This window comes from Bos indicus x Bos taurus, chromosome 15 (genome assembly GCF_003369695.1).
Source record: "Bos indicus x Bos taurus breed Angus x Brahman F1 hybrid chromosome 15, Bos_hybrid_MaternalHap_v2.0, whole genome shotgun sequence".
NCBI classification, from domain to species: domain Eukaryota; kingdom Metazoa; phylum Chordata; class Mammalia; order Artiodactyla; family Bovidae; genus Bos; species Bos indicus x Bos taurus.
This window is the reverse complement of record NC_040090.1, coordinates 2,009,100-2,034,634: the sequence shown is the minus strand read 5'-3', so window position 1 is coordinate 2,034,634 and position 25,535 is coordinate 2,009,100. Positions and strand designations below refer to the sequence as shown.

The 25,535-nt window shown below is 44.5% G+C and overlaps 1 protein-coding gene across 2 annotated transcripts in view; it reads right to left on the bottom strand.

The window, feature by feature from the left end:
* LPXN (leupaxin) overlaps nucleotides 1–25,535 on the bottom strand; it is a 41,691-nt gene that overhangs the window by 10,206 nt on the left and 5,950 nt on the right. The window contains exons 2-7 of one of the 2 annotated variants that reach the window (XM_027562253.1): nucleotides 24,092–24,249; nucleotides 16,041–16,087; nucleotides 9,328–9,427; nucleotides 4,475–4,642; nucleotides 3,113–3,286; nucleotides 2,948–3,029 (exon numbers count right to left, since the gene is read on the bottom strand). In XM_027562253.1, the coding sequence (XP_027418054.1) occupies nucleotides 2,948–3,029; nucleotides 3,113–3,286; nucleotides 4,475–4,642; nucleotides 9,328–9,427; nucleotides 16,041–16,087; nucleotides 24,092–24,249 (729 nt within the window). The remainder of the gene's footprint in view (nucleotides 1–2,947; nucleotides 3,030–3,112; nucleotides 3,287–4,474; nucleotides 4,643–9,327; nucleotides 9,428–16,040; nucleotides 16,088–24,091; nucleotides 24,250–25,535) is intronic. The other variant, XM_027562252.1, reaches the window with a different exon arrangement.

The window sequence follows — 25,535 nt, the reverse complement described above, 5'->3', positions numbered from 1 at the left end:
TGATGCTGGGAAAGATTGAAGGTAAGAAGAGAAAGGGAGACGAAGGATGAGATGGTTGGATGGCATCACCAACTCAATGTCCATGAGTCTGAGCAAATTCCAGGAGATGGTAAAGGACAGGGAAGCCTGGCATGCTGCAGACCATGGGGTCGCGAGGAGTGGGACATGACTGAGCCACTGAACAACAACAAAGAGAAACAGAAGCTGAGACAGGGATTTCTTTGAGAAAGCTGTGCCAAGTGTGCTCCACCACCATCGCCAGGAGGCATGAGGTATGGTCCCGGGAACCTCAAGTCAAGAGAGGGACTGCAGCAGGACCACTCTGAGAGCTGGGTATGGGTGCCCTGCCAGGCGTGGGGTACAGGTGAAGGTATTTGACTCATCCCCGGAAAAGATCCACAGGTGAGAGTCTGGTTAAAGGGCCTACGGCCGCTGAATAGAGAGAGGCACCTGAAATTAAGTGTGGTCATTCTAGCCAGCTTCCCTGGTGGCTCAGACGATAAAGCGTCTGCCTGCAACGCGGGAGACCCAGGTTCAGTCCCTGGGTCGGGAAGATCCCCTGGAGAAGGAAATGCAACCCACTCCAGTACGCTTGCTTGGAGAATCTCACCGTCAGAGGAGCCTGGCAGGCTACAGTCCACGGGATCACAAAAGAGTCAGACATGACTTGGCAACTAAACAACAACAAAAAGAAAGTCAGAGTGAAATATACACCAAGCCCAGAGAGGTCAAAGCAAATTAGACAACTTAGAACCTTTCTGCCCTCCAGGCTAAACCCTTCCACCCCTGTTTCAACCCTGGAGGGGTCAGCTATGGAGATTAGCAGTGGGTGTGAGAATAAAAGCAAGAAAGGACCCGTGACCGGCCACACCCCTCTTCCCTGGCCTCCTGCAGCTTAAAGACCCCACCAGGGGAGAGAGTAGCTGTCACTTTAGATAAGTTGGAGGCTTTAGTCATTATACAGAATGAATTACCTAAGGATTTAGACTTGTGTTTTGTGTCTTAAATTTACTTTTCTATTTAGAGTAGTTTATTAAAAATAATCAAAAAAGACATAAGACTGCCTCAAATTTTTATTTAGAAGAAAACTTTCCCTGTGAATTAATTCTAAAATTACAGGAAAAGAAAAAAGAAGCTTTCTGATTTCATACACGAGTCATATTGGTTCAAAACAAACATAAAAAGAAGAAGTCAGGAAAGAAAAATCAAGACAATGCAGAAAACAGAAGGGAGTAAAAAGCCTGCAACAGGGGCAAAACTTGTCACACAGAAAGGGTCAGGAACAAGAACAAAATCTTAATAAAAAACTTTCAGCCATGGAGGCAGGAAGACAGTGAAGCACTGTCTTCAGAATGATGAGGGAAATTGCTTCTACCTAGAATTCTATGTCCAGGACACTTAAGGCAGACAAGATATTTTCAGATGCTCAAGGTTTCAAAGTTTCTACCAGGAGGTACTGGAGGGTGTGCTCCACCAAAATAAAAGCAATAATACATATTCAAAGATGGAGGAAAGGATTTAGTACAAGGGATTCCCGAGATAAAGTATTGCTTCTCAGCAGGCAGGCTGGAGCAGAAGGATGAAAGTCTCCTGGACAGATATCTCCAAGAAAAAAAAAAAGAAACGAATGGAACTGACGTATTACCAGAAGTGGATGACCATTTTGAGAAGGATTCCACAGCTGTGTCAGATAAATTAGTGGTAATTACAATGAGAATTAAGCTAATGAAAAAGGGATCCAGATGTTAATTTCAGGAAATAACACATGTGTATGAAAAGGACATCATGATATTGATCGTCATCTTCGTCATCTTCGTCATCTTCACGTGCCAGGCACTGTTGCAAACACTACATTGATATTGTCTCTTAAAATCCTCATAATGACCCTATACAGTAAGCATTATCATTTTTCCTTACTTAAAAAAAAATCTTTTTGGTCATGCCACATGGCATGTGAGAGCTTCGATTCCCAACCAGGAATCAAACCCACATTCCTGCATAGGAAGCGCAGAGTCTTAACCACTGGACCACGAGGGAAGTCCTAAAGTAAGCATTATTATTAGGTCCATTTTACTCATGAGCAAAGTAAGCTCCAAAGATCCCTTTAACACTGTATGGCTATAAATGCCACAGCCCAGATCTGAACCAGGCAGACGAACCCCAAATCCTCCCTGTACTGTATCACCATGTGTTACATGACTCAGTGGTGAGCAATATTTATGCGAATGTCCACATGTACACACTGAATACTGATCTGACTTATAACTATGACCTAATTATAACTGAGAGAATAGGGGAGGGGAATTATGTTGGGGGTGGGTGGAGGAGTAATAACATTTCTAAATCCTTATCTGTCTTGGTAGAAAGTTAACATGTAATGGCTAAAATTGGACAAAAAATCAATACAGAGGAATATACTGTCTAAAATATACAAGTAAATAATGTGCTGTGCTGTGCTTAGTCACTCAGTCATGTCCGACTCTGCAACCCCACGGACTACAGCCTGCCAGGCTCCTCTGTCCATGGGATTCTCCAGGCAAGAATGGGGTGCCACGCCCTCCTCCAGGGGATCTTCCCGAACCAGGGATGGAACCTGCGTCTCCTGCATCGCCAGGCAGGTTCTTTACCACTAGCGCCGCCTGGAAAGCCCCACAAGTAAGTAACAGAAGAAGTTAAAATATTTAGAGAGGAGAACTGGACTTGGGGGTGGAAAAAGGAAAAGCAAAGGAGTGTTTTTTAATATTACTCTTGGCGTAGTATTTGCATTTTAAACTATGCATTTGTATGATTTTGATTTAAAATTTTCATTTAAGCAAAAGGTATCTATGTCAGATCAGGTTGGAAGGGATGGCGTTTGGTACCGAAATGGGCACCTGGGTGGTCGAGGCAGGAACCAGGACCAGCAGAGAAGATCAGGGAAAAGCCCTGCTAACCAGCCGGGCCGTACCTTCTTCACCGAACACCTCTCCACAGTGAGCGCAGAAGAAGTGCTCGGGGTGCCAGGTTTGGTTCATGGCCGTCAGCACTTTCTGGAAAAGCAACGGAGAGCGATTAGGAGGCTGCAGGGCTCTAACAAAAACTGCGCGAAGGCGGGGGCAGCGGGCTCACTCACGTCCAGGATGGGAGCGGCGCAGTACGCACAGCGCGGAGAGAAGAGATGGTGGTAGTCCTCAGCGCAGTAGGCCAGGCCGCTCCGCTCGAAGAAGGGGCTGGAGCCGATCTCCGCTTTGCAGTGGGCGCACACGAAGTGCTCGGGATGCCACGCCTGCCCCAGTGCGTGGATCACCTGGAGGGTGAAGCAAAGCTTGGCGTGGGGGCCCGGGCACTCGGGGGTCCGCAGTGTGCACGACTCTGGGGCGTGCTCTTTCAACAGCATCCATGGAAACGACACCCCCTGCAGTTACGCCACACGGAGGCCAAGACCTCGGGTGCACTCACGCGGCCTGTGGGTATGTGTGTATGTGTGAGTCGCTCAGTCGTGTCCGACCGTCTGTGACCCCGTGGACTGCAGCCGGCCAGGCTCCTGTGTCCCTGGGATTCTCCAGGCAAGAGTACTGGAGTGGGCTGCTATTCCCTTCTCCACCTGTGGCCCACACTTCACGGATAATGGCATGGTGTCCGCTTTCCCAACTTAATAAACGCTCACTCTGCTATACTGCCCCAGAAAATTACAGACACGAAATAGAGCACAGTGGTGACAGACGACATGCTTGGCCTGGAAGGGATCCCGGGAACAGGAGACCAATGACAGTTTTTATTCCTCTGATCTGGACACCTCATCTCACACCCTGTGGAAAGTCAGGTCTCGACGCCCTTTATAATGCTTTGGATGAAGGATGGTGCCCAAGCAGGAATTTGTGGTCATGCTATGATTCTGGGAGCAGCTGAAAGTCATAATTAGTCACTTTGCACTGGGAAGATTTGAACCAAGGGAGCAGAGGGAAAATTATTCTCCATAAGGCAGTAGAGGAAAATGGTTATGAGCTTGAACTCTCAAGCCAGAGTCTCCTGGATTTGGATCTTACATCGACCTCTTACTAGACCTTGGATATGTCAGTTAATGACCCTGGGCCCTCAGTTTCCTCTTCTTTACAAAGAGCTTGCAACCATTGAAGGGCTGTGTGTATGCGTGCATGCGTGCTCAGTCATTCAGTCGTGTCTGACTCTCTGTGACCCCATGGACTGTAGCCCACCAGCCTCCTCTGTCCATGGGATTCTCCAGGCAAGAACACTGGAGTGGGCTGCCATGCCCTCCTCCAGGGGCTCTTCCCAATTCAGGATTGAAGGGATAATGCAACCATTAGATAAAAGAAGACTTGTACGGTGCTTAGTCCCACACCCGGAGCACTGTGAAGGATTGGTAAGTATCACTACATCGTCTTAGGTCATAAGAAGAAAGAGCAGTCCTTGGAGGGTGGAGACGAACACACACAGACATGGATGGCCGTAGCATCAGTGTGTTGGCCCGCCCCACCTTTCCAGCAATCGGTTTCTGGCAGGAGGCACAGTGCCCCTTGGGTACTGTGGCAATTCCCAGGTTCTGCAAGTCCTGCTCCAAGCCCCCCAGCATGGAGTCCAGGGAGGCCTTGTGATCCTGACTGTCGGATACGGGTTTCTTGCTGGCATCTGCTTTCGCTGTAACCTGTACCAAGAAGAGAACCACAAAGAGAGTCAGCCTCACTGGCATCTTCTGCACTATGTCTTAGTCTTTCCCTGAACTTCCTCCAAGGCGCTGGAAGAATCTAACATTGCAACACCAAAAAAAAAAAAAAAAGCTTTCATCTCCCTTTCACTCTAAGTTCCTCAGGCTGAATGAACTCTGACTAGTCTTCCTGTTTGCCAATCTCTTCTGGCAGTAGGAAATTGAACATAGGAAGAGGATACCTTATCTCTTGTGATGACTGCAGGTCAACAATTCATCTTTTTATGTATTTATGTTGCAGTGTTTATTGGGCAGCTAATTTCTGCCACTCACTGTTCTAGGCTCGTGGTGCAGAGCAGTTCTCAAGACTAACCAAGTGTCTGCCCTCATGGAATTTATTTTCTCTGAGTAACAGACAGTAAGCAATTAAAGAAATAACAGACGATATGATGTCAGGTTAGAGATATGAATTATATATTGAGACAAAAGAGAGTGGGATGGTGAGGAAGAATGGATTCAGATGAGGGGAATCCGAGAAGGTTAAGGAGCTGATACCTGAGCAGATATTTGAGTGATTTACTGAGACACAGAAATATTGATAATTGTGAGAACAGCATTCTAGGGGGAAGGAAGGCCCAGAGGGATGAGATAGTCTGACACATAAAAAGTAAAAAGAGGTCAGGAGGGCTAGAACAGAGGGAGTGCAGATGAGTGAGGCAGGAGAAAACAATGGAAAAAGAGGCAATGATCACACAGAGCCCGCAGGACAAAGCTTCGGTTTTATTAATAAAAATAAATAATTGTTATTACTTAATAAAGCTCAGGTTTTATTCCAAGGGTGATGGAACCATTAGGGCGCTTCAAGCGTGAGAGGGAAAGAATCTGATTCACAAGATCCCTGCGCTAGCTGAGTGAGGAATTAGGTATGGACAAAGCAAGAGGCATCAGAGGCGCTCGTTAGGCAGGAGACTTTCAACACAGCTGGGATCGGAGATGACTTGGGCCAGTGACGGTGGAGAAGGTGGTGAGAGGTGGTCAGATAAAACTTGGTGGCCGGTTGGATTTATTAAAGGGAAACTCCAATGCAGCTGCGATAAAACATTCAACAGGGAGACTTTGAGTGACAGAACCGTTGCCCAGCTCGTCTCTCTCAACTCCCAGTTTCCAGAGGACCGCGCCTTCCGGACCAGGGGGCTGTGGTGCTTCTCCACGGCCTGCGGCGCTGAAGTCGCAGCGTCTCCGCCCACTGCCCCACTTCACCTTTCCCGTTTCATCTTGGATTACTCAGGAAAAGCCCCCACTGTGTACAGCCAGCCAGGCTCCCCGCAGTCTCCAGAAAGTGCTCCCTTTGCTTCAGGCCTCTGCCTGGGACAACCTCCCACCATCTCACTAAGCAAAATGCTCATTTTCCTTCGAGAAACTTATCATTTGACACACTTCCTCCCTCTCCTATTATATAATGTTAGTTCATGCTCAAGAAATTCGTGTTCTAAAGGTTAACATCGAAAAGGCCTGAAAATAACTAAGTAAAAACACAGCAATGTGTCTGTGTCTATATATACAATTACATCTATTTGCTGGTATATTTCAGAGTGCTTCTGAAAGGATTATGTGAAAAATAGAAAATACTGAATACCTCCAGGGGGCAGAACTGGATGGCTGGGAACACTTCACTGAACACTGTTGTACTCTGGATTTTTGTACAGTGTAAAGGTATGGCTATGCCAAAGCCTTTGACTGTGTGGATCACAATAAACTGTGCAAAATTCTGAAAGAGATGGGAATACCAGACCACCTGACCCGCCTCTTGAGAAACCTCTATGCAGGTCAGGAAGCAACAGTTAGAACTGGACACGGAACAACAGACTGGTTCCAAATAGGAAAAGGAGTACGTCAAGGCTGTATATTGTCACCCTGCTTATTTAACTTCTATGCAGAGTACATCATGAGAAACGCTGGGCTGGAAGAAGCACGAGCTGGAATCAAGATTGCCGGAAGAAATATCAATAACCTCAGATATGTGGAAAGTGAAGAGGAACTAAAAAGCCTCTTGATGAGAGTGAAAGAGGAGAGTGAAAAAGTTGGCTTAAAGCTCAACATTCAGAAAATGAAGATCATGGCATCTGGTCCCATCACTTCATGGGAAATAGATGGGGAAACAGTGGAAACAGTGTCAGACTTTATTTTTCTGGGCTCCAGAATCACTGCAGATGGTGATTGCAGCCATGAAATTAAAAGATGCTTAGTCCTTGGAAGGAAAGTTATGACCAACCTAAATAGCATATTGAAAAGCAGAGACATTACTTTGCCAACAAAGTCAAGGCTATGGTTTTTCCAGTGGTCATGTATGGATGTAAGAGTTGGACTGTGAAGAAAGCTGAGCACTGAAAAATTGATGCTTTTGAACTGTGGTGTTGGAGAAGACTCTTGAGAGTCCCTTGGACTGCAAGGAGATCCAGCCAGTCCATTCTGAAGGAGACCAGTCCTGGGTGTTCTTTGGAAGGAATGATGCTAAAACTGAAACTCCAATACTTTGGCCACCTCATGGGAAGAGTTGACTCATTGAAAAAGACTCTGATGCTGGGAGGGATTGGGGGCAGGAGGAGAAGGGGATGCCAGAGGATGAGATGGTTGGATGGCATCACTGACTCGATGGATGTGAGTCTGAGTGAACTCCGGGAGTTGGTGATGGACAGGGAGGCCTGGTGTGCTACAATTCATGGGGTTGCAAAGAATCGGACACAACTGTGCGACTGAACTGAACTGAAAGATATGGCTAATTCAAAAAATAAACATAAATTTTTAAATGTAAACAAACTAAGACACACGTTAAATCAATTTTAAAACATCACACAATAAAAACTGTTAATGTAGATTTTTTTTTTCTAGTATTTTCAGATATGGGGTTCCCTGGTGGCTCAGTGGTAAAGAATCTGCCTGCCACTTCAGGAGATGCAGGTTCCATTCTGGAGTCTGAATGATCCCCTGGAGAAGGAAATAGCAACCCACGCCAGTATTCTTGCCTGGGAAATCCCAAGGACAAAGGCTCCTGGTGGGCTATAGTCTATGGGGTTTTAAAACAGTTGGCATGATTTAGCAACTAAACAACAATTTTCAGATATACAATGCGATGAGGAATGCACTCAGCTTTATTGTAAATATTAAAAAAAACTTGTTTCTAATATTTATTCATTGTCTCTCTAATAATATGCATTACTCATAATGCATCAGAAACAGCACTGGAAAGCCAAAGGTGAGCCACAGAGATAAGATTCCTGCCCTTCAAGTCACACACATTTTTATACACTGCCTTGAAATTACTTCATAGTCACTTCAAGTGTGCGTATCAAATACCCCAACCAATTCAGAATGGTTGGATTCTCTACCTTAAGAATTCTAGTTCAATAACCTAAATGGGAAAAGCATTTGAAAAGGGTCCGTGTGTATATAACTGAATCACTTTGCTGGGCACCTGAAATTAGCACACTGCTGATCAGCTATGGTGGTGGTGGTGGTTAAGTGGCTCAGTCGTGTCCAGCTCTTGCGACCCTGTGGACTGTAGCCTCCAGGTTCCTCTGTCCATGGGATTCTGCAGGCAAGAGTACTGGAGTGGGTTGTCATTTCCTTCTCCAGAAGATCTTCCTGACCCAGGGATCAAACCCGGGTCTCCCGCATTGCAGGCATATCTTTACCAACTGAGCCACCAGGGAAGCCCAGAGACTAGACCAAGAGAGGTGGGTTTTCTCTCAGTAAGAGTTTAGGATGCATCCTTCATTTCAAAGCCATGCTTGCGCTCCCTTGCTATGCTCCAGCTTGCCATGGGTCTCCTCTATCTTACTCAGGGAGGTCTCTTTAACAGCCCTTCCACACTTTATCCAGCTTTAGTGGCAAACAGTCTGTCTTTTAGTCTAATAAATGTCACCTCATTTTATATCTCATTTTATTAAGCACACTCCAAGCCCCTTGAAATCAGAACCTGTATCACAGAGTCTTTTATATCCAGATAAGACATCTAAAAAAAACTCAGCACAAATAAACTTATATACAAAACAGAAATAAACCCATAGACTAAAAAAAAAATTACGGTTACCAAGCGGGTAAAAGGCTTCCCAGGTGGTGCTAATGACAAAGAACTGCCTGCCAATGCAGGAAATGTAAGAGACGAGGGTTCGATCCCTGGGTCGGGAAGATCCCTGGAGGAGGAAATGACAACCACTCCAGTCTTCTGGCCTGGAGAATCCCATGGACAGAGGAGCCTGGTGGGCTACGGTCCATGGGGTCACAGAGAGTCGGACATGACTGAAGCTGCTTAGCACATTTGGGGGTAAAGGGTGGGAGGGATAAATTAGGAGTTTGGGATTACCATGGACACATTCCTATATATAAAACAGATAACCAACAAGGACCTACCACTGTACAGCACAGGGAACCATGCTCAATATTTTGTAATAACCTCTAACAGGAAAAAGTCAGATAGAGATATAGGTGGAGATACAGAACTGAATCGTTCTGCTGAACACCGGAAACAAATTCAACACACTGTAAATCAGCGACACTTCAGTGAGCTCATCCACTGAGTTAAACTGAGTCCGGCAGAATCGGTAAGGACATGGGGGAGTTTCTGAAGCAGGAGGGCAGGGCGGAGGTCCACAGAGAGAAGCCCTGCGGGCTGCATCCCAGCTCACCTGATGCTGCAGCTCACACAGATGCGCCATCAGCTCATCCAACTGTGCGGCTGCTGAGGTTTTAGAAGCTGGTGGTGATTCCTTTGGCTCTTGAATCTCACTGTAAGGAGGAAAGAAAAAAATCAAACTAACACACCAAAACTCAAATAAGCGTTAGACAGTGCCTAAAATACCAGAAAATGCAGTTTTAACTATTAGCCCTTTGCATGCATGCTAAGTCACTTCAGTCATCTCTGACTCTTTGCGACCCCGTGGACTGTAGCCCGCCAGGCTCTTCTGTCCAGGCAAGAACACTGGAGTGGGTTGCCATTTCCTTTTCCAAGGGATCTTCCTGACCCAGGGATTGAACCTGCATCTCTTACGTCTCCTGCATTGGCAGGTGGGTTCTTTCCCACTGTGCCACCTGGTTAGACCCACTAACCCCTTAGATAGGACTAAAACTAGACCAATTCAGCAATTTTACTTCTGAGACCCTATCCTACAGAAAAATTGGACATATCTATAAAGATACATACACAAAGACATTCCTTGAAACACAGAAGCAGTATAGTTTTATGAGCAAATTAAAACTAAATGGAGATACAGTCACATAAATTATGGTCCACCCACACTATAAAATACCCTGTGGCTAAAAAAAAAAATGTCAACAGATTTATATGAACTAAGGAAGACTTCTAATTTAAACTGCTAACTTAAAAACCAAGGCCCAGAACAATATGAAAACTCTCCTTCCATCGACATCATTTCAGAAACACGGATCCATAAGTCTGGAGCTGCACACACAGATCTGTAAGAAGACAGGCCCGACAGCAGTTACCTATCGAGCTGGTAATTAGGTGGTGGGAGGAGAGACGCTGCTGGAGGTGGTCTCGCAGCTCACCCTGGATATTTCCGGTTTGTCTCACGTTTTTTGGTTTGCGTTTGGCTGCGCTTCGAGCCTTGCGGAATCTTAGTTCTCTGACCAGGGACTGAAGCTGAGCCCGGCAGTGAAAGCGCGAGTCCTAAGCACTGGACAGCCAGGTGGACAGCCAGGGAATTCTCTGCTTTGGTTTTTTTTTTTTTTTTTTAAGACTATTTTTCAGAGAGGTTTAGGTTTATACACAATAGTAAGCAGAAGATACCTCTTTGACTTTTTATATATGTGAGTTCATAAACTAATTGTGTGTGTGAAGTTATATTTTCAAAACAAAGGTCAGCTATCCTAGGAAAGAGACACTGAGAGAAGCCGGTGAGACGGCAGGAGCGGCAGGCTGGGCGTCAGCAGCGCGATTCTCACGCACACGCGCATTCATCAACTACGATTCCATTAAGTAACTTACGGTATACTACATTAATATAGTCACAATGTTGCGAGTCCTATGAAAAATTATGTTCAATATAAAATGAGTAATGTTAAATGTAGAACATTTTTAAACTGCTGCTGCTGCTAAGTCGCTTCAGTCGTGTCCGACTCTGTGCAACCCCATAGACGGCAGCCCACCAGGCTCCCCCGTCCCTGGGATTCTCCAGGCAAGAACACTGGAGTGGGTTGCCATTTCCTTCTCCAATGCATGAAAGTGAAAAGTGAAAGTGAAGTCGCTCAGTCGTGTCGGACTCTTAGCGACCCCATGGACTGCAGCCCACCAGGCTCCTCTGTCCATGGGATTTTCCAGGCAAGAGAACTGGAGTGGATTGCCATTTAAAACTGCAGAGGAATACAAAGAAAAAAATAAAAGCACATATTCTCCTCCTTTTGAGAGGCACTGAACACCCTAGACACGATGCCTTATGTTTTTACACTCTTCTATGATTGTGTATGATTTTAGGAAATTTGAATATTACTGGTTTTCTTCATGTTTTCGAGTTAACATTTTTCCCATCCCCTAATTCACATCCTTATCTATCCTTTGCAACCATAATAGTTAACAATTATTGAGTGTGTATATAACATTGCTGCTGCTGCTGCTGCTAAGTCACTTCAGTTGTGTACGACTCTGTGCGACCCCATAGATGGCAGCCCACCAGGCTCCCCTGTAACCTGGGATTCTCCAGGCAAGAACACTGGAGTGGGTTGCCATTTCCTTCTCCAATGCATGAAAGTGAAAAGTGAAGTCGCTCAGTCGTGTCTGACTCTTACCGACCCCATGGACTGCAGCCCACCAGGCTCCTCCGTCCATGGATTTTCCAGGCATGAGTACTGCAGTGGGGTGCCATTGCCTTCTCCAGTATATAACACTAGGCCCTCTGTAAAGAGTTTTACATGGGTTCTCTTTAAATCCTCATAAAAACAATAAGAGGTAAGTAGTACTACCCCCGGAGAAGGCGATGGCACCCCACTCCAGTGTCTTTGCCTGGAGAATCCCAGGGGCAGGGGGGCCTGGTGGGCTGCCGTCTGTGGGGTCGCACAGAGTCGGACGCGACTGAAGCGACTTAGCAGCAGCAGCAGCAGCACTACCCCCAGATGAAGAAACTGGGGCGTAGGGACGTTAAAGCCTTTGCTGTACCCTATACAAAAGGCAAACATCAGAGTCTGGGCCTGCAGACTGCTCAGCTGGTGTTCTCTATCACTAAATTATCTTCTGAAAGATGTATAAGGGCTATACAGTGTGTGCTATAATCTATTGAACTGATCATTTATTGTTAGATACCTAGATTGTTTCTGATTTTCACTGTTGTAGTCAACACTGCTAAATAAATGTTTGATATCTTCACTTCCGCAGAGTACATCCTGAGAAGTGGAATCACTGCGTTATACAAGTAACGGAATCTGGAGTAGTGTTTGTCATCAAGTTAATCAGGAAGCTTAGCTAACAACCCACCAAACTATGTGTGTGTATATGAGAGAGACACACACACACACACACACACACACACATAAAGCCATAAATAAAGTCAAATATTCTAAAGCATTCACTAAATGTGTTTTCATACATGACAACAAAAATCTTACTATTTTACTTATTTTATATATTTATCAACTAGGGAAAAAGTAGAAGAAAGATGGACATCTTCCTCTCTTAACAAAAAAAGACCGTCTCTTGGGTGCAACATGTGCTACTGGCTCACGTACATTTGAACATCTAACAGCAAGGGCAATGTCGGAGGAAGTGGATCTTTTCCCCTCTTAAAGGACTTTGTCCTTTAGGTACAATGTGGCTTCCGGCCAGACACAAGTTTGGGTTTTTTTTTTTATTTTTTTCGAAGAACAAAAATGGTCAGGTATGCAAGTGACGGATTTAGTCTTTGGAGGTTTCCAAGGACACAGTGCAAAGGAGCTCTCTCTCTCTCCCACAACTCTTTTCAGTCTTAATCCCTCAGGAACTGCTGCCACAGGCACGTGTCTTAGGAGTACAATAGGTGGCAGGACTGAACACCTCTTTCCTGTGTCCCAGTGTAGAACAAATGCAGCTTCTCACGCCGCCCTGTATAATCCAAAAACCTGTTCATCCTGCAGATGGGCATCCTTGTTCTTAGTGAAAGGACTCTCACTGGTTAGTTCCCCCCATTTTTTTTTTTTTGGCTGTGCTATGTGGCATGCAGAGTCCTAGTCCCCCAGCCAGGGATCAGCCCTGCGCCCCCTGCACTGGGAGTGCAAGCCCTCAACTGCTGCCTGCCAGGGGAGTCCCTCTCTCTAGCTGCTAACCAGACGCCTAGTGCAGCGTAGAAAGAAAGATCGTTGTCATAATACCCTAGGAGTAACTGAGTCGACAGTATCAACTTCTAAATAAGAAAGGAAAGACCTCTTGAAGTGTCAATGATGACTTCACTATAGGAAACGCTCCTGAAAAGACTCAGAGCTCCTTTGATTTCTCCCTCCATCTCTAAGATGATGCGTGCTTGCTAAGTCGATTCTGTTGTGTCTGACTCTCTGTGATCCCCTGGACTGTAGCGCCACACCCCGCACCCAGGCTTCTCTGTTCATGGGATTCTCCAGGCAAGAGTACTGGAGTGGGTACTCTTCTCCTTCTCTAGGGGATCTTCCCAACCCAGGGATTGAACCTGTGTCTCTTAGTCTCCTGCACTGGCAGACGGGTTCTTTACGTGGATGCCACGTGATAAAGCACGTAAGTATGCCATTAGTAACAATTTCATTATGCAGAGGTCTTAATAATACCAACAGGGGTGTCAGGATGGCCGAGGGGTCTAAGGTACCAGATTTGCTGTATAGTACAGGTATCTCAGCTCAGTGCTCTGTGATGACCGAGAGCGGTGGGCTGGAGTGGGGAAGGATCCAGAGGGAGGAGACATATGTATACTTAGAGCCAACTCACGTTGTTGTTCAGCAGAAACAAACACAACTTTGTAAAGCAAGTATCCCCCAATTAAGAAAAAAATCCTATGATAAACCATAAAAAAATACAAATATAAAAGTTGAGTTCAAGACTTACCAAGTGAAGGGCTTTATTTTTTCCCCTGTTTATTCCTCTGCAATATGTTTATGAAGTGTCCCTCCCTACTCTTAACTAAAATTATTTCGGGTCATATAAAAGATGTATTTCTAAAAATCATCGTATTGTTATATCCACACCTGGTATTGAACATACTTTCAAGGTTGAAAGTAATGTTTGGTTAATTTAAGCAAGTCAGAGGGAATGGTGGAAACAGCAAGCAGGAATCTTGCTTCTGTGTCTCATGCTGAATCTGCACACGGAAGCCTTGTGGGCTCCGAATTTTATGAGCCCCGGGTTTGGATCAGCCCGCTACATATTGACTAGGTCACCTGCATTTCATATCACTCTCCTACACAGATCGACATGGTGAGTATCCTTCAGTAGTGGTATTTGCATCGATTGAGATCTGCTCAGGAAAATTCAAAGACTGAGAGTAAGCAGAAGGAATTTAATTCAGCAATTTAATTACACGGGTGATGGAGAGCTCAGAAGCAGACAGGAAACACCGAGGGAGCTCAGAGATCAGGTTCAGCAAGAAGCCGTTAGTCAAAGGCACAAAACGCAGAGGCAAAGTTACCAAGCCCCGGGAGCCCAGGTTCCCAGGCAGAGGAGGGAATCAGAAGCCGTAAAAGGAGAGACACTGAGGAGAGAGAGCCTGGGCGAGCACGCGCCCTAAACGGCCTTGCCTTGCACCCCTCTCCCCCCAGCACCCCACCCGCCCCGCCCAGTCTCGCCCAGCGCCTTCCACTGTTTGCAGCCGGTGGGAGCCTACGGCCCTGGAGCTGGTAAAACCCCACCCGCAGGGGTCAGCTCTCCTGGCCCAAAGATCTGTGTGTGTGTGTGAGTCACTCAGTCGTGTCCGACTCTTTGTGACCCCTTCAGGCTCCTCTGCCCCTGGAATTCTCCAGGCAAGAACACTGGAGTGGGCTGCCATTTCCTTCTCCCCAAAGATCTGTACTCAGAGGAAAGGCGCCCGGAAGTTAGGACGCCGCTCCATCAGCGGGTCACGAGGCCAGATACACGGCAAAGTGGCCACCGGTCGGGCTGGGTTTCATACTAGATATCCCTGTGTCTACTAGCGTTTCCATTCAAGTCTTGGTTTCTTCAATATAAAAAAATATTAAGCGAGAAGCTACAGTGTACCACGTACTTAATGTTTTGCTTTTTTTTTTTTTCTTTTGACAAAGGAAAGAGACGGGAAGGCCTAAGGGGCACACCCAGCAGGCAGCTTCCTAGCACTGGAATAAGCTGGCGATAGGTATTAGTAAGTTGGCTTCACTCTCACATGAACAGAAAGCCCCCTAAGATGGGAAGTCGTGCCAAGGCTTCAGAATAGGGCACAGGCCCTCCTTGTATCTTTGTGCCACGTGTGAGTTACTGGTTGCAATTGTGAAACCACGCTAATGTGGTGTAGTTCTCTTCACCAAGTGTGAAGCTTTAGCATTTACATTTTAAACCCTTTGATTTCTTTCCCAGAATGCTGTCTGATGAACAGAAACAGTGGCCCTTTAATTTTTTAGATCGTCAAACTCTGCCTTGCCCAGAAAAAATCATTTAGTAAATAGAATCTGCAGCAATATGTAACTTTTATTAAAAGGAAATCCCTCCACCGCTAAATAAATGTTGAGTAACCCTGAAAATTCATTGGAAGGATTGCTACTGAAGCTGAAGCGCCAATACTTTGGCCACCTGATGCAAGGAGCCGGCTCATTGGAAAAGACTCTGATGCTGGGAAAGATTGAAGGCAAAGGAGAAGGGGGCGACAGAAGATGAGATGGTTGGATGACATCACTGACTCAATGGACATGAATTTGAGCAAACTCCGGGAGACAGTAAAGGACAGAGGAGCCTGGCGTGTTGCAGTCCATGGCGTTGCAGAGTCAGACACGACTTAGCAACAGAACAAAAACCACATGTATTCATCAATCTGCCATGGAAACCACTGTCTTAGTTCCGCCCTGATCCTGGCTCTGATTTTGTCAGTGTCTTGCTGACATTTCTTTGGCTGTTTTCTCTTTAGTGAACGGAAGCACGGTGTCTGGAATAGCTGGGTCATAGCACCTGTGATGACTCGGGCTGTTTACATTTTGTCAGGAGGTTAGGAAACAACAGCGCCCACCCGCGCGGATGAGAAGATGACCCGTCTGGAAGCCAGGCTCCCTGAGAAACCGCCACGTGTCAGCGGGCAGAATTCCACCACTGCTCACAGACCGTGGAATGAGGGGCGGGAAATAGGAATGCTAGTAACAAACACTTGAGAAAGCAAATGATGGCCCAGACATAGGTTGACAACAATTCTCTAGTATCCTTCATTTTAAAATATTTAATGAAAAAGAAAAATACCTGTAGACATTGGGTCCCTGGATTTCGGTAGTATACACAAGCTGCACCTAAGACACGCAAGTGACAGAGAAGAAGAAAGAATGAATTTCTCATTATTTGCATGTTGGATACACAACAAAGTCCCGCGGTAAAGCACAGGGAGCTATATTCAGTATCCTGTGATAAACCATCATGGCAAAGACTATGAAAAAGAAATAGATAATACATACATGCTGCTAAGTAACTTCAGTCGTGTCCGACTCTGTGCAACCCCATACATACATGTGTGTAGATGATAACTGAATCCCGTTGCTGCACATCAGGAAGTAACACAACATTGTAGATCAACTATGCTTCAATAAAATTTTTTAATAAAAGATAAATTTAAAAAGAATCCTAGTACTTACCCACAGCCAGAGTTAGAAGATGTTTGGAGCTTCTAAAGGGGACTGACGACTAGCATATGTCAAATCTTTCACAAGGCAGAGGAGTAGCAGCCGTCCCATAGAGAAAGGCCAAATGCTCAGCACAGTAGCTGGCTTGTGATCAAATACAGGGACCACCCAACCCACCCCGCCCTCAAAGCACTGAAACAGGGACGCCACCCCTCTCAGAAAAGAACCACAAAACAACATGAGTCAGGGCGAAGCCCCTGGAACTATACAGGACGGAGTCGGGGAAGAGTACAACGCGGTTCAATTTAACACACGGGAAAAAATAAGGAGTGACTCTAAAGGGTAGCTGACCCGTAGTTTATTTCATGAGCAAATATTTATTAAGTGCCTGTCAGGTGTGAGGGCTAGGGGATGCAGGAGTCAAAAAACAAAACAAAAGAATAGAAATTGTTCCTGAGCCTTACATTACGGTGGTGAGAGACATATGATTAATATGTAAAAAAATAATAAACATTGATGATGGGTAGGAGATAAGAAAGGGGCTTCCCTGGTGGTTCACTGCTAAAGAATCACCTGCCAACGCAGGACATGCAGGTTTGATCCCCGGGTCAGGAAGTTCCCCTGGAGAAGGAAACGGCCACCCACGCCAGTATTCTTGCCTGGAGATCCCATGGATGGAGGAGCCTGGTGGGGGCTATCGTCTAGGGTCACAAAGAGTCAGACGCTCCTTAGAGACCAAACAACAACAAGGGAGACGAGGAAAGCGGGACGGATGGCGTCCACCGATATATTGGTTGGGAAGGAGTGCTTGGGCAAGGACTTAAGGGAATGAGGACTCTGTGCAGATGTCACGGGCACCGCGGTCGAGCACCTACGTGGCCTGAGTAGAGCACACCAGTGAGACAAGAAGTCAGGGCCCAGTTCATGCAGGTCGGCGAACACATACTTTATTATTCAGGCTGCGACACGTTTGAGAGTGACGTGAGGTGGAAGTCGCTCAGTCCTGTCCGGCTCTTGGTGACCCCATGGACTATACAGTCCATGGAATTCTCCAGGCCAGAACACTGGAGTGGGTAGCTATTCCCTTCTCCAGGGGATCTTCCCACCCAGGGATCCAACCCAGGACTCCGGCATTACAGGCGGATTCTTTACCAGCTGAGCCACCAAGGAAGTCCTTGCAAATGAGAGTACTAAAAATAACTAATATTACATTAATTTTTAAAATGTGTATTTATGGACCAATATTTTTATTTTATCATATTGGTAGACCAATCAACTAATTCTACTCAAAATAAAATTTTCTAGAACATTTTAAAATGACACATAGCTATGAACATGAAAGCAAAAAAATTTTTAGACTTTTTATATTGATTACTTGAGCATTTTAAAATGGCACAAGTAAATATTTTTGAGATATATGTATGCATATCTTAATTGGCTACTTAGCCATTGTCTTTAACATCATGATGCTAAAATTTTTCTGAAAAAATGCCTTTTTTCAACATGATCTTATTTATTTTTACACTTTTTATTAAATTGCAGTCTTCTTTGAAGCTGTGTCTTACCGTTAATATATCTGAAATTGTTGACACTGTTTCTCCATAGCCCATAATAATTTTAATTGAGAAGATACTCCCTGTCTAGATGGTGATGAACCTTTAAGTTTGGAGCAGATTCTGCTGAGTGGAAGATATTCTCAATCCTATTTTTTGTATTAAAATGTGTAAATATTTCAGCTCCAATATTTTCACATGTGCAGTATTTCTGCCTCCATTCAGCACAACTTTCTTCGATATTTTTACAAGACAGAGGTCTTAAATGATGCCTTCTAACGTTTCATCAAATGTAGATACTGCAAAATCATAGGCCTTCACAATTTCAACCCATTCTGATGGGAATATAAATTTATTCAACTAAAATCAGGAGGTCCATCAAAGTTGAGATGTTTCCAAAACATGATTTTCAAGTTAGGTCATGAAAATGTTTGAGGGCTCATCTTTTGATTGGTTCATTTCCTCCCAGGCTTTTGTAAGGAGAAATCTGAGCTACTTCCTTTTTGCAAACTTTGTTGCACATAATTGCAACTTGTTTAAAAACTTCAAAAGCTGAATTTTCATGCTACATGCATTAAATAATCTGATTAAATATTTCCAACTGATTTTGCCCATAACATGGCCTCCATTGAGGTTGCTTTACAAAGTTGCTTTTCAAAGGCTCAGACATTTCTAAAACCCAGTTGATGGCAGGCAATGAATAGAGAAAATATATACAGCCATGCTAATATATATTTTTAGATTCAACAACAGCTTCTGTCACAAAAGTTTTGTAGATGAGATACACACACACACACACACACCCTGATTGTGTGTGTGTGTGCACATGTGATAAGTTGCTCAGGCATGTCTAACTCTTTGTGACCCCACGGACTGTAGCTCACCAGGCTCCTCTGTCCTTGGGATTTCTCAGGCGAGAATACTGAAGTGGGTTGCCATTTCCTTCTCCACTGATTGTGTGTAAATATTTATAGAGAGAGACTTTGTAAATTTTAAGAACCACAGTTTCTATTCTTATTGGTAGAATACAGAAGCTTATTTGGATGCAGTCATGAATTTTGTGCACATCACGACCAGTTCCAACTACCTATCTGCTCCACAGGCTTTCAAGTATGAAAAAAACATTGATTTTACCATTAGGCTGTGCTCCATCAAAATTTGTATCAGCATTATCACCCCCTCAAAACAACATTGATCTCCATTGTTGAACCTTTCAACTAAATTTACAATGGCATTAGCAATATCAGATGTTTCATTTTAGACAGAAGAATAAACTTCTAAGTACTTTTCTGTGGTCCTTTGAATGAGCTGTAACAATTAAACCAATTTGGAACTAAAGTTTCTAATTGAGGCCTCTAACTGATTTAATCTGACATTATCTGGTGGCTTGCAAAAGGAGTCAATTAATTATCACTAGTTCACTTTAGTTACAAGCACAAGAAAACTTAGAATTGAAAATGAGCAAAATTAATTGAGGAGAGTCATTTGGTCCGTATGGAAGGTGTGTATCACAATGGCGTGTAAACACACCTCCTGCAGCTTCACATACTGAATCATCACCTGGCACGTTCTTCTTAAGTATTAACTTCTCAAAACCAAAACTACACATTTAATTGTCTCAAGAAAGTTGATGATCAGACTCCTCTGGTGATCCAGTGGTTAAGAATCTGCCTGCCAAGCAGGGAACACGGGTTCAATCCTCGGACAAATACTGAGCCCAGGTGCCCCAATCTTGAAGCCTGCACTCCCTATAGCCCATGTTCCTTGACAAGAGAAAGCCCACTGAAACTAGAGAAAAACCAACACGCAGCAATGAAGACCCAGCACAACCAATAAATAAATCATAAAGCTTTTTTAAAAAGAAGAGATGATGATGAGGGTGTATTCTGCACAAAGTATTTGTTCAACTTTGTTAATATTTATCATCCAACATGGGGCAGCGGGGAGTAGAAATATCATTGTTGGTTCAAAAACTAGAAGACACAAATATTATGAAGAAGCATCAAGATCTACTTCAAAAGTTAAGCATAAATAGATCCCACTTAGGGGGCAGATGCTTAAGCACTGGACCACCAGAGGAGTCCCAAACATCAACTTTATTGAGACAGTTAAACGTGTAGTTTTGGTTTTGGTTTGGATTTGGGCCAAATGCTGCTGGAAGTGTTCATTACAGAATTTAAAAACATTACCAAATAATAAAACTAACATCTTTAGTATACACTCAGTGATAAAACTGCTTTAACAAGAACACTGGATCATGGAAAAAGCAAGAGAGTTCCAGAAAAACATCTATCTCTGCTTTATTGACTATACCAAAGCCTTTGACTGTGTGGATCACAATAAACTGTGGAAAATTCTGAAAGAGATGGGAATACCAGACCACCTGATCTGCCTCTTGAGAAATTTGTATGCAGGTCAGGAAGCAACAGTTAGAACAGGACATGGAACAACAGACTGGTTCCAAATAGGAAAAGGAGCACGTCAAGGCTGTATATTGTCACCCTGCTTATTTAACATATGCAGAGTACATCATGAGAAACGCTGGACTGGAAGAAACACAAGCTGGAATCAAGATTGCCAGGAGAAATATCAATAACCTCAGATATGCAGATGACACCACCCTTATGGAAGAAAGTGAAGAGGAACTCAAAAGCTTCTTGATGAAAGTGAAAGAGGAGAGTGAAAAAGTTGGCTTAAAGCTCAACATTCAGAAAACGAAGATCATGGCATCTGGTCCCATCACTTCATGGGAAATAGATGGGGAAACAGTGGAAACAGTGTCAGACTTTATTTTTCTGGGCTCCAAAATCACTGCAGATGGTGACTGCAGCCATGAAATTAAAAGACGCTTACTCCTTGGAAGGAAAGTTATGACCAACCTAGATATTGAAAAGCAGAGACATTACTTTGCCAACAAAGGTTCATCTAGTCAAAGGTATGGTTTTTCCAGTGGTCATGTATGGATGTGAGAGTTGGACGGTGAAGAAAGCTGAGCAGTGAAGAATTGGTGCTTTTGAACTGTGGACTGCAAGGAGATCCAACCAGTCCATTCTGAAGGAGATCAGCCCTGGGATTTCTTTGGAAGGAATGATGCTAAAGCTGAAACTCCAGTACTTTGGCCACCTCATGCGAAGAGTTGACTCATTGGAAAAGACTCTGATGCTGGGAGGGATTGGGGGCAGGAGGAGAAGGGGACGACAGAGGATGAGATGGCTGGATGGCATCACCGACTCGATGGACGTGAGTCTGAGTGAAGTCCGGGAGTTGGTGATGGACAGGGAGGCCTGGCGTGCTGCGATTCATGGGGTCGCAAAGACTCGGACACGACTGAGCGACTGATGTGCTCTGATCTGTACCCTATGGCAAGAGTGCTCAGCCTCCGTTTCTTCAGCAAGATGTGTGTGACGTTAAGCCATGGTTTCCTGTATTTCTCTCTGACCCTGAGGAGACTCTCTGCATCTCACAGATGATCTCACAGACCACAGCAGGGCACAAGCAGTGCTATGACAGGTGGCCAGCAGGGGAAAAAATATCTCCTCATTTTTCTTGCCACCACGTAAACCCAGAGGAGTCAGCTGCCACTGACTGCTGTGCTTGAGCTCTAGCTATAACAGCCAGCACCATGAGTATCACCCTCCAAAGGGTGCTGCCAGTTAGATTTTGTCTTAACAGGATCAGGAAATGAGAGACTAGTCATTGTCATTAGTCATCTCTTAGATCCTAGACCTCGCTTATAGCTCAGTTGGCAAAGAATTCACCTACAATGCAGAAGAGCCAGGCTCGATCCCTGTGTGGCGAAGATCCCCTGGAGGAGGAAATGGCAACCCACTCCAGTGTTCTTGCCTGGAGAATCCCATGGACAGAGGAGCCTGGTGGATTACAGTCCGTGGGGTCACCAAGAGTCGATCATGACTTAGCGACTAAACCACATCTATTAGATCCAGCTATAATTAAAACTGAACATTCAAAAAACAAAGATCATGACATCTGGTTCCATCATTTCATGGCAAATAGATGGGGAAAAAATGGAAACAGTGACAGATTTTGTTTTCTTGGGCTCCAAAATCACTGTGGACAGTGACTGCAGCCATGAAATTAAGAGATCCTTGCTCCTTGGAAGAAAAGCTATGACAAACCTACAAAGAGACATCATTTTGCTGATAAAGGTCCATAGAGTCAAAGTTATGGTTTTTCCCGTAGTCATGTACGGATGTGAGAGGTGGACCATAAAGAAGGCTGAGCACAAAGAAATGAGGCTTTTGAACTGTGGTGTTGGAGAAGACTCTTGAGAGTCCCTTGGACTGCAAGGAGATCCGACCAGTCCATCCTAAAGGAAATCAGTCCTGAATATTCATTGGAAGGACTGATGCTGAAGCTGAAACTTCAATACTTTGGCCACCTGATGCGAAGAGCTGACTCATTTGAAAAGACCCTGATTCGGGGAAAGATTGAGGGCAGGAGAAGGGGCTGAAAGAGGATGAGATGGCTGGATGGCATCACCAACTCGATGGACACGAGTATGAGCAAGCTCCAGGAGAGCGTGAACAGGGAAGCCAGGCGTGCTGCAGTTCATGGGGCTGCAAAGGGTCAGACAGAACTCAGCGACTGAACAACAGCAATAATAAAATAAGGACTCCGCTCACGGCACATGTGTTTTATATACTCCCACAGGAGACTGTGAGAGAAGCCAGAAGAACCAAATGGGGGTTTATAATCCATGCTGGCTTACTTTAAAGCTAATACTAATTTTTAAAATGTCACAAAAATATGGAAAATCTGGGGTAAAAGGTAAAGTCAATAAGAGGATGTCAAGAAAATAAGCAAAAACCCAGGTTCTTCCAAGTGAACCAAGACATATGGTCACCCATGAATCAGGTCGGTGTGAAGACTGGCTTTTTACTGCAAATGAGACGAGAATTCATCGCGGGGTTCTGAGTAGGAGAATGAGGTGATCTGATTTAAGTGTTACAGGATTATCCTGACTGCAATTTGGAGAAGAAATTGCAGGGGGTCAGGTGAGGGGGCCAGTTAGGAGTCTATGGGTATACCTCACAGTGAGAACAGAGACAATGGCTCCCTAGAAAAGAGAGAAATGTGTGTCCTGAAAACTGTACCAGCATAGCTGGAAGGAAGAGCGGTTAAAGAGGAAGCCTTCCCACAGGCCCGGATTTCAAGTCTGTGCTACTGGTGACTTCATATGGTGTGCAAGGATGGGTCAGAATACCGTAGTTCAGGGACTTCCCTGTGCTACAGTGCTTAAGAGTCCACTCTTCCAGTGCAGGATGCACAGGTTCAAACCCTGGCCGGGAAACTAAGATCCCACATGCAGAACAGTGTGGCCAAAAAGAAAAAAAATCATCGTTCAGAAACACCAGATATGAAAAGCATCTTCTTGATTCCTCCTATAGTAACCCATTCTCACCAAGTAAGCTTCCAATTATAAAGTAGATGCATGTAGACTTATCCATAGGGAAGGATATATATCAACATGTATCAACAAATGTTATTCATATCTGCTCTACTTGATCCTTTAAATTCTAACCAGAAGTTAATAAATTGGATTTCCGGGGAGGTTAATTCATAATCTTTCCTGAGTGTAGTTTTTTTGTGTTGGTTCCTTAGAGCTTCCTCACCTCTGCATATACAAATAATTGAATTTCCTAATATATTCAGCAGAAAAGAAGAGCCAGAAAGTGAATACCCTAAAAAAGCCATCCTGACAAGATTTAGCTAAACTGTCACCTGGCCTTGCCCAGGTGATCTCTGGCCTTACTGAGCGACATTCCAATCAAACTGCAACATGCATGTCTGATACCCAAATGGTGATATCAGAATATCCCAAGTGAATTACACAATACTCTGCCAGCTCCAGGCTCTAATAAGAAAAAAAAAGTTTCCAAAGACTTATTCTTCTATGATACTTTTCTCAGTGCTCCTCCTCTTTCCAAAAACAACCACCTTTATCATTTAAAAAAAATTTTTTTTTAATTTTTAAGGAGAAGGTTTTTTCTGTCTCTTGGATATGTGATTCTCCTTTTTGCATAATTTTATTTGAGATACAATTAATTTTCAGAAATGCACTCAAATAGGTATATTCAAGATACTTCAATAAATGAAAACTTACTGGAAAGGGATTCGTGTCATCAGGAACGGAAGGGACCTTTGAAGTCTCATCAAGGTTACTCTCCTTTCTCGAATGCTGATCCAGGGGAGGAGAAGCTGCCTTGGAGTATTCATCACTTTCCTGGAATGTAGAGTATTCCAGTTCCTCCAACAAGGCATCTATATCAAAAGATACAAGGGAATCATGATATGGACTATGCACATCTTCTAGAATAATTATCCTCTTGAGTATCCCCACTATGCCGCCATTTATCTCCCTCTTCTCCTAGGTTAAGAGTTAAATCTAAACTCAAACATCCTCCCTTACTCCTTATTTGACTTCAAGAATATGGTCTGTTTTACCAGGAGGTGTTTAATGCCCTCTGCATACTGTAGCCTATCTCTTATTTCCGACAGCTGCGTTCAATCACATAGTCTCACTCTACAGTTTGACTTTCTATCAGATCAGTCGCTCAGTTGTGTCCGACTCTTTGCGACCCTATGGACCACAGCACGCCAGGCCTCCCTGTCCATCACCAACTCCCGGAGTTCACTCAGACTCACGTCCATCAAGTCAGTGATGCCATCCAGCCATCTCATCCTCTGGCGTCCCCTTCTCCTCTTGCCCCCAATCCCTCCCAGCATCAGAGTCTTTTCCAATGAGTCAACTCATCCCATGAGGTGGCCAAAGTACTGGAGTTTCAGCCTCAGCATCATTCCTTCCAAAGAAATCCCAGGGCTCATCTCCTTCAGAATGGACTGGTTGGGTCTCCTTGCAGTCCAAGGGACTCTCAAGAGTCTTCTCCAACACCACAGTTCAAAAGCATCAATTCTTCGGCACTCAGCCTTCTTCACAGTCCAACTCTCACATCCATACATGACCACAGGAAAAACCATAGCCTTGACTAGATGAACCTTTGTTGGCAAAGTAATGCCTCTGCTTTTGAATATGCTATCTAGGTTGGTCATAACTTTCCTTCCAAGGAGTAAGAGTCTTTTAATTTCATGGCTGCAGTCACCATCTGCAGTGATTTTGGAGCCCAGAAAAATAAAGTCTGACACTGTTTCCCCTGTTTCCCCATCTATTTCCCATGAAGTGATGGGACCAGATGCCATGATCTTCGTTTTCTGAATGTTGAGCTTTAAGCCAACTTTTTCACTCTCCACTTTCACTTTCATCAAGAGGCTTTTGAGTTCCTCTTCACTTTGACTTTCTATATTGCCCCATATTCATTTTTATCATTGAGAGTCGATCACCCACGAAGATCTCCAATTAGAGAAATGTAAACAGGGGCGTCCCTGGGGGTCCAGTGGCTAAGACCCCGCACTCCCAATGCGGGGGGCCTGGTTTCAACCCCTGGTCGGGGAACTAAATCCCACATGCCGCACTGAAGATCAAAGATTCCATGTGCGCAACTAAGACTTGGCACAGCCAAGGAAATGTGTAAATTTAAAATACATTTTTA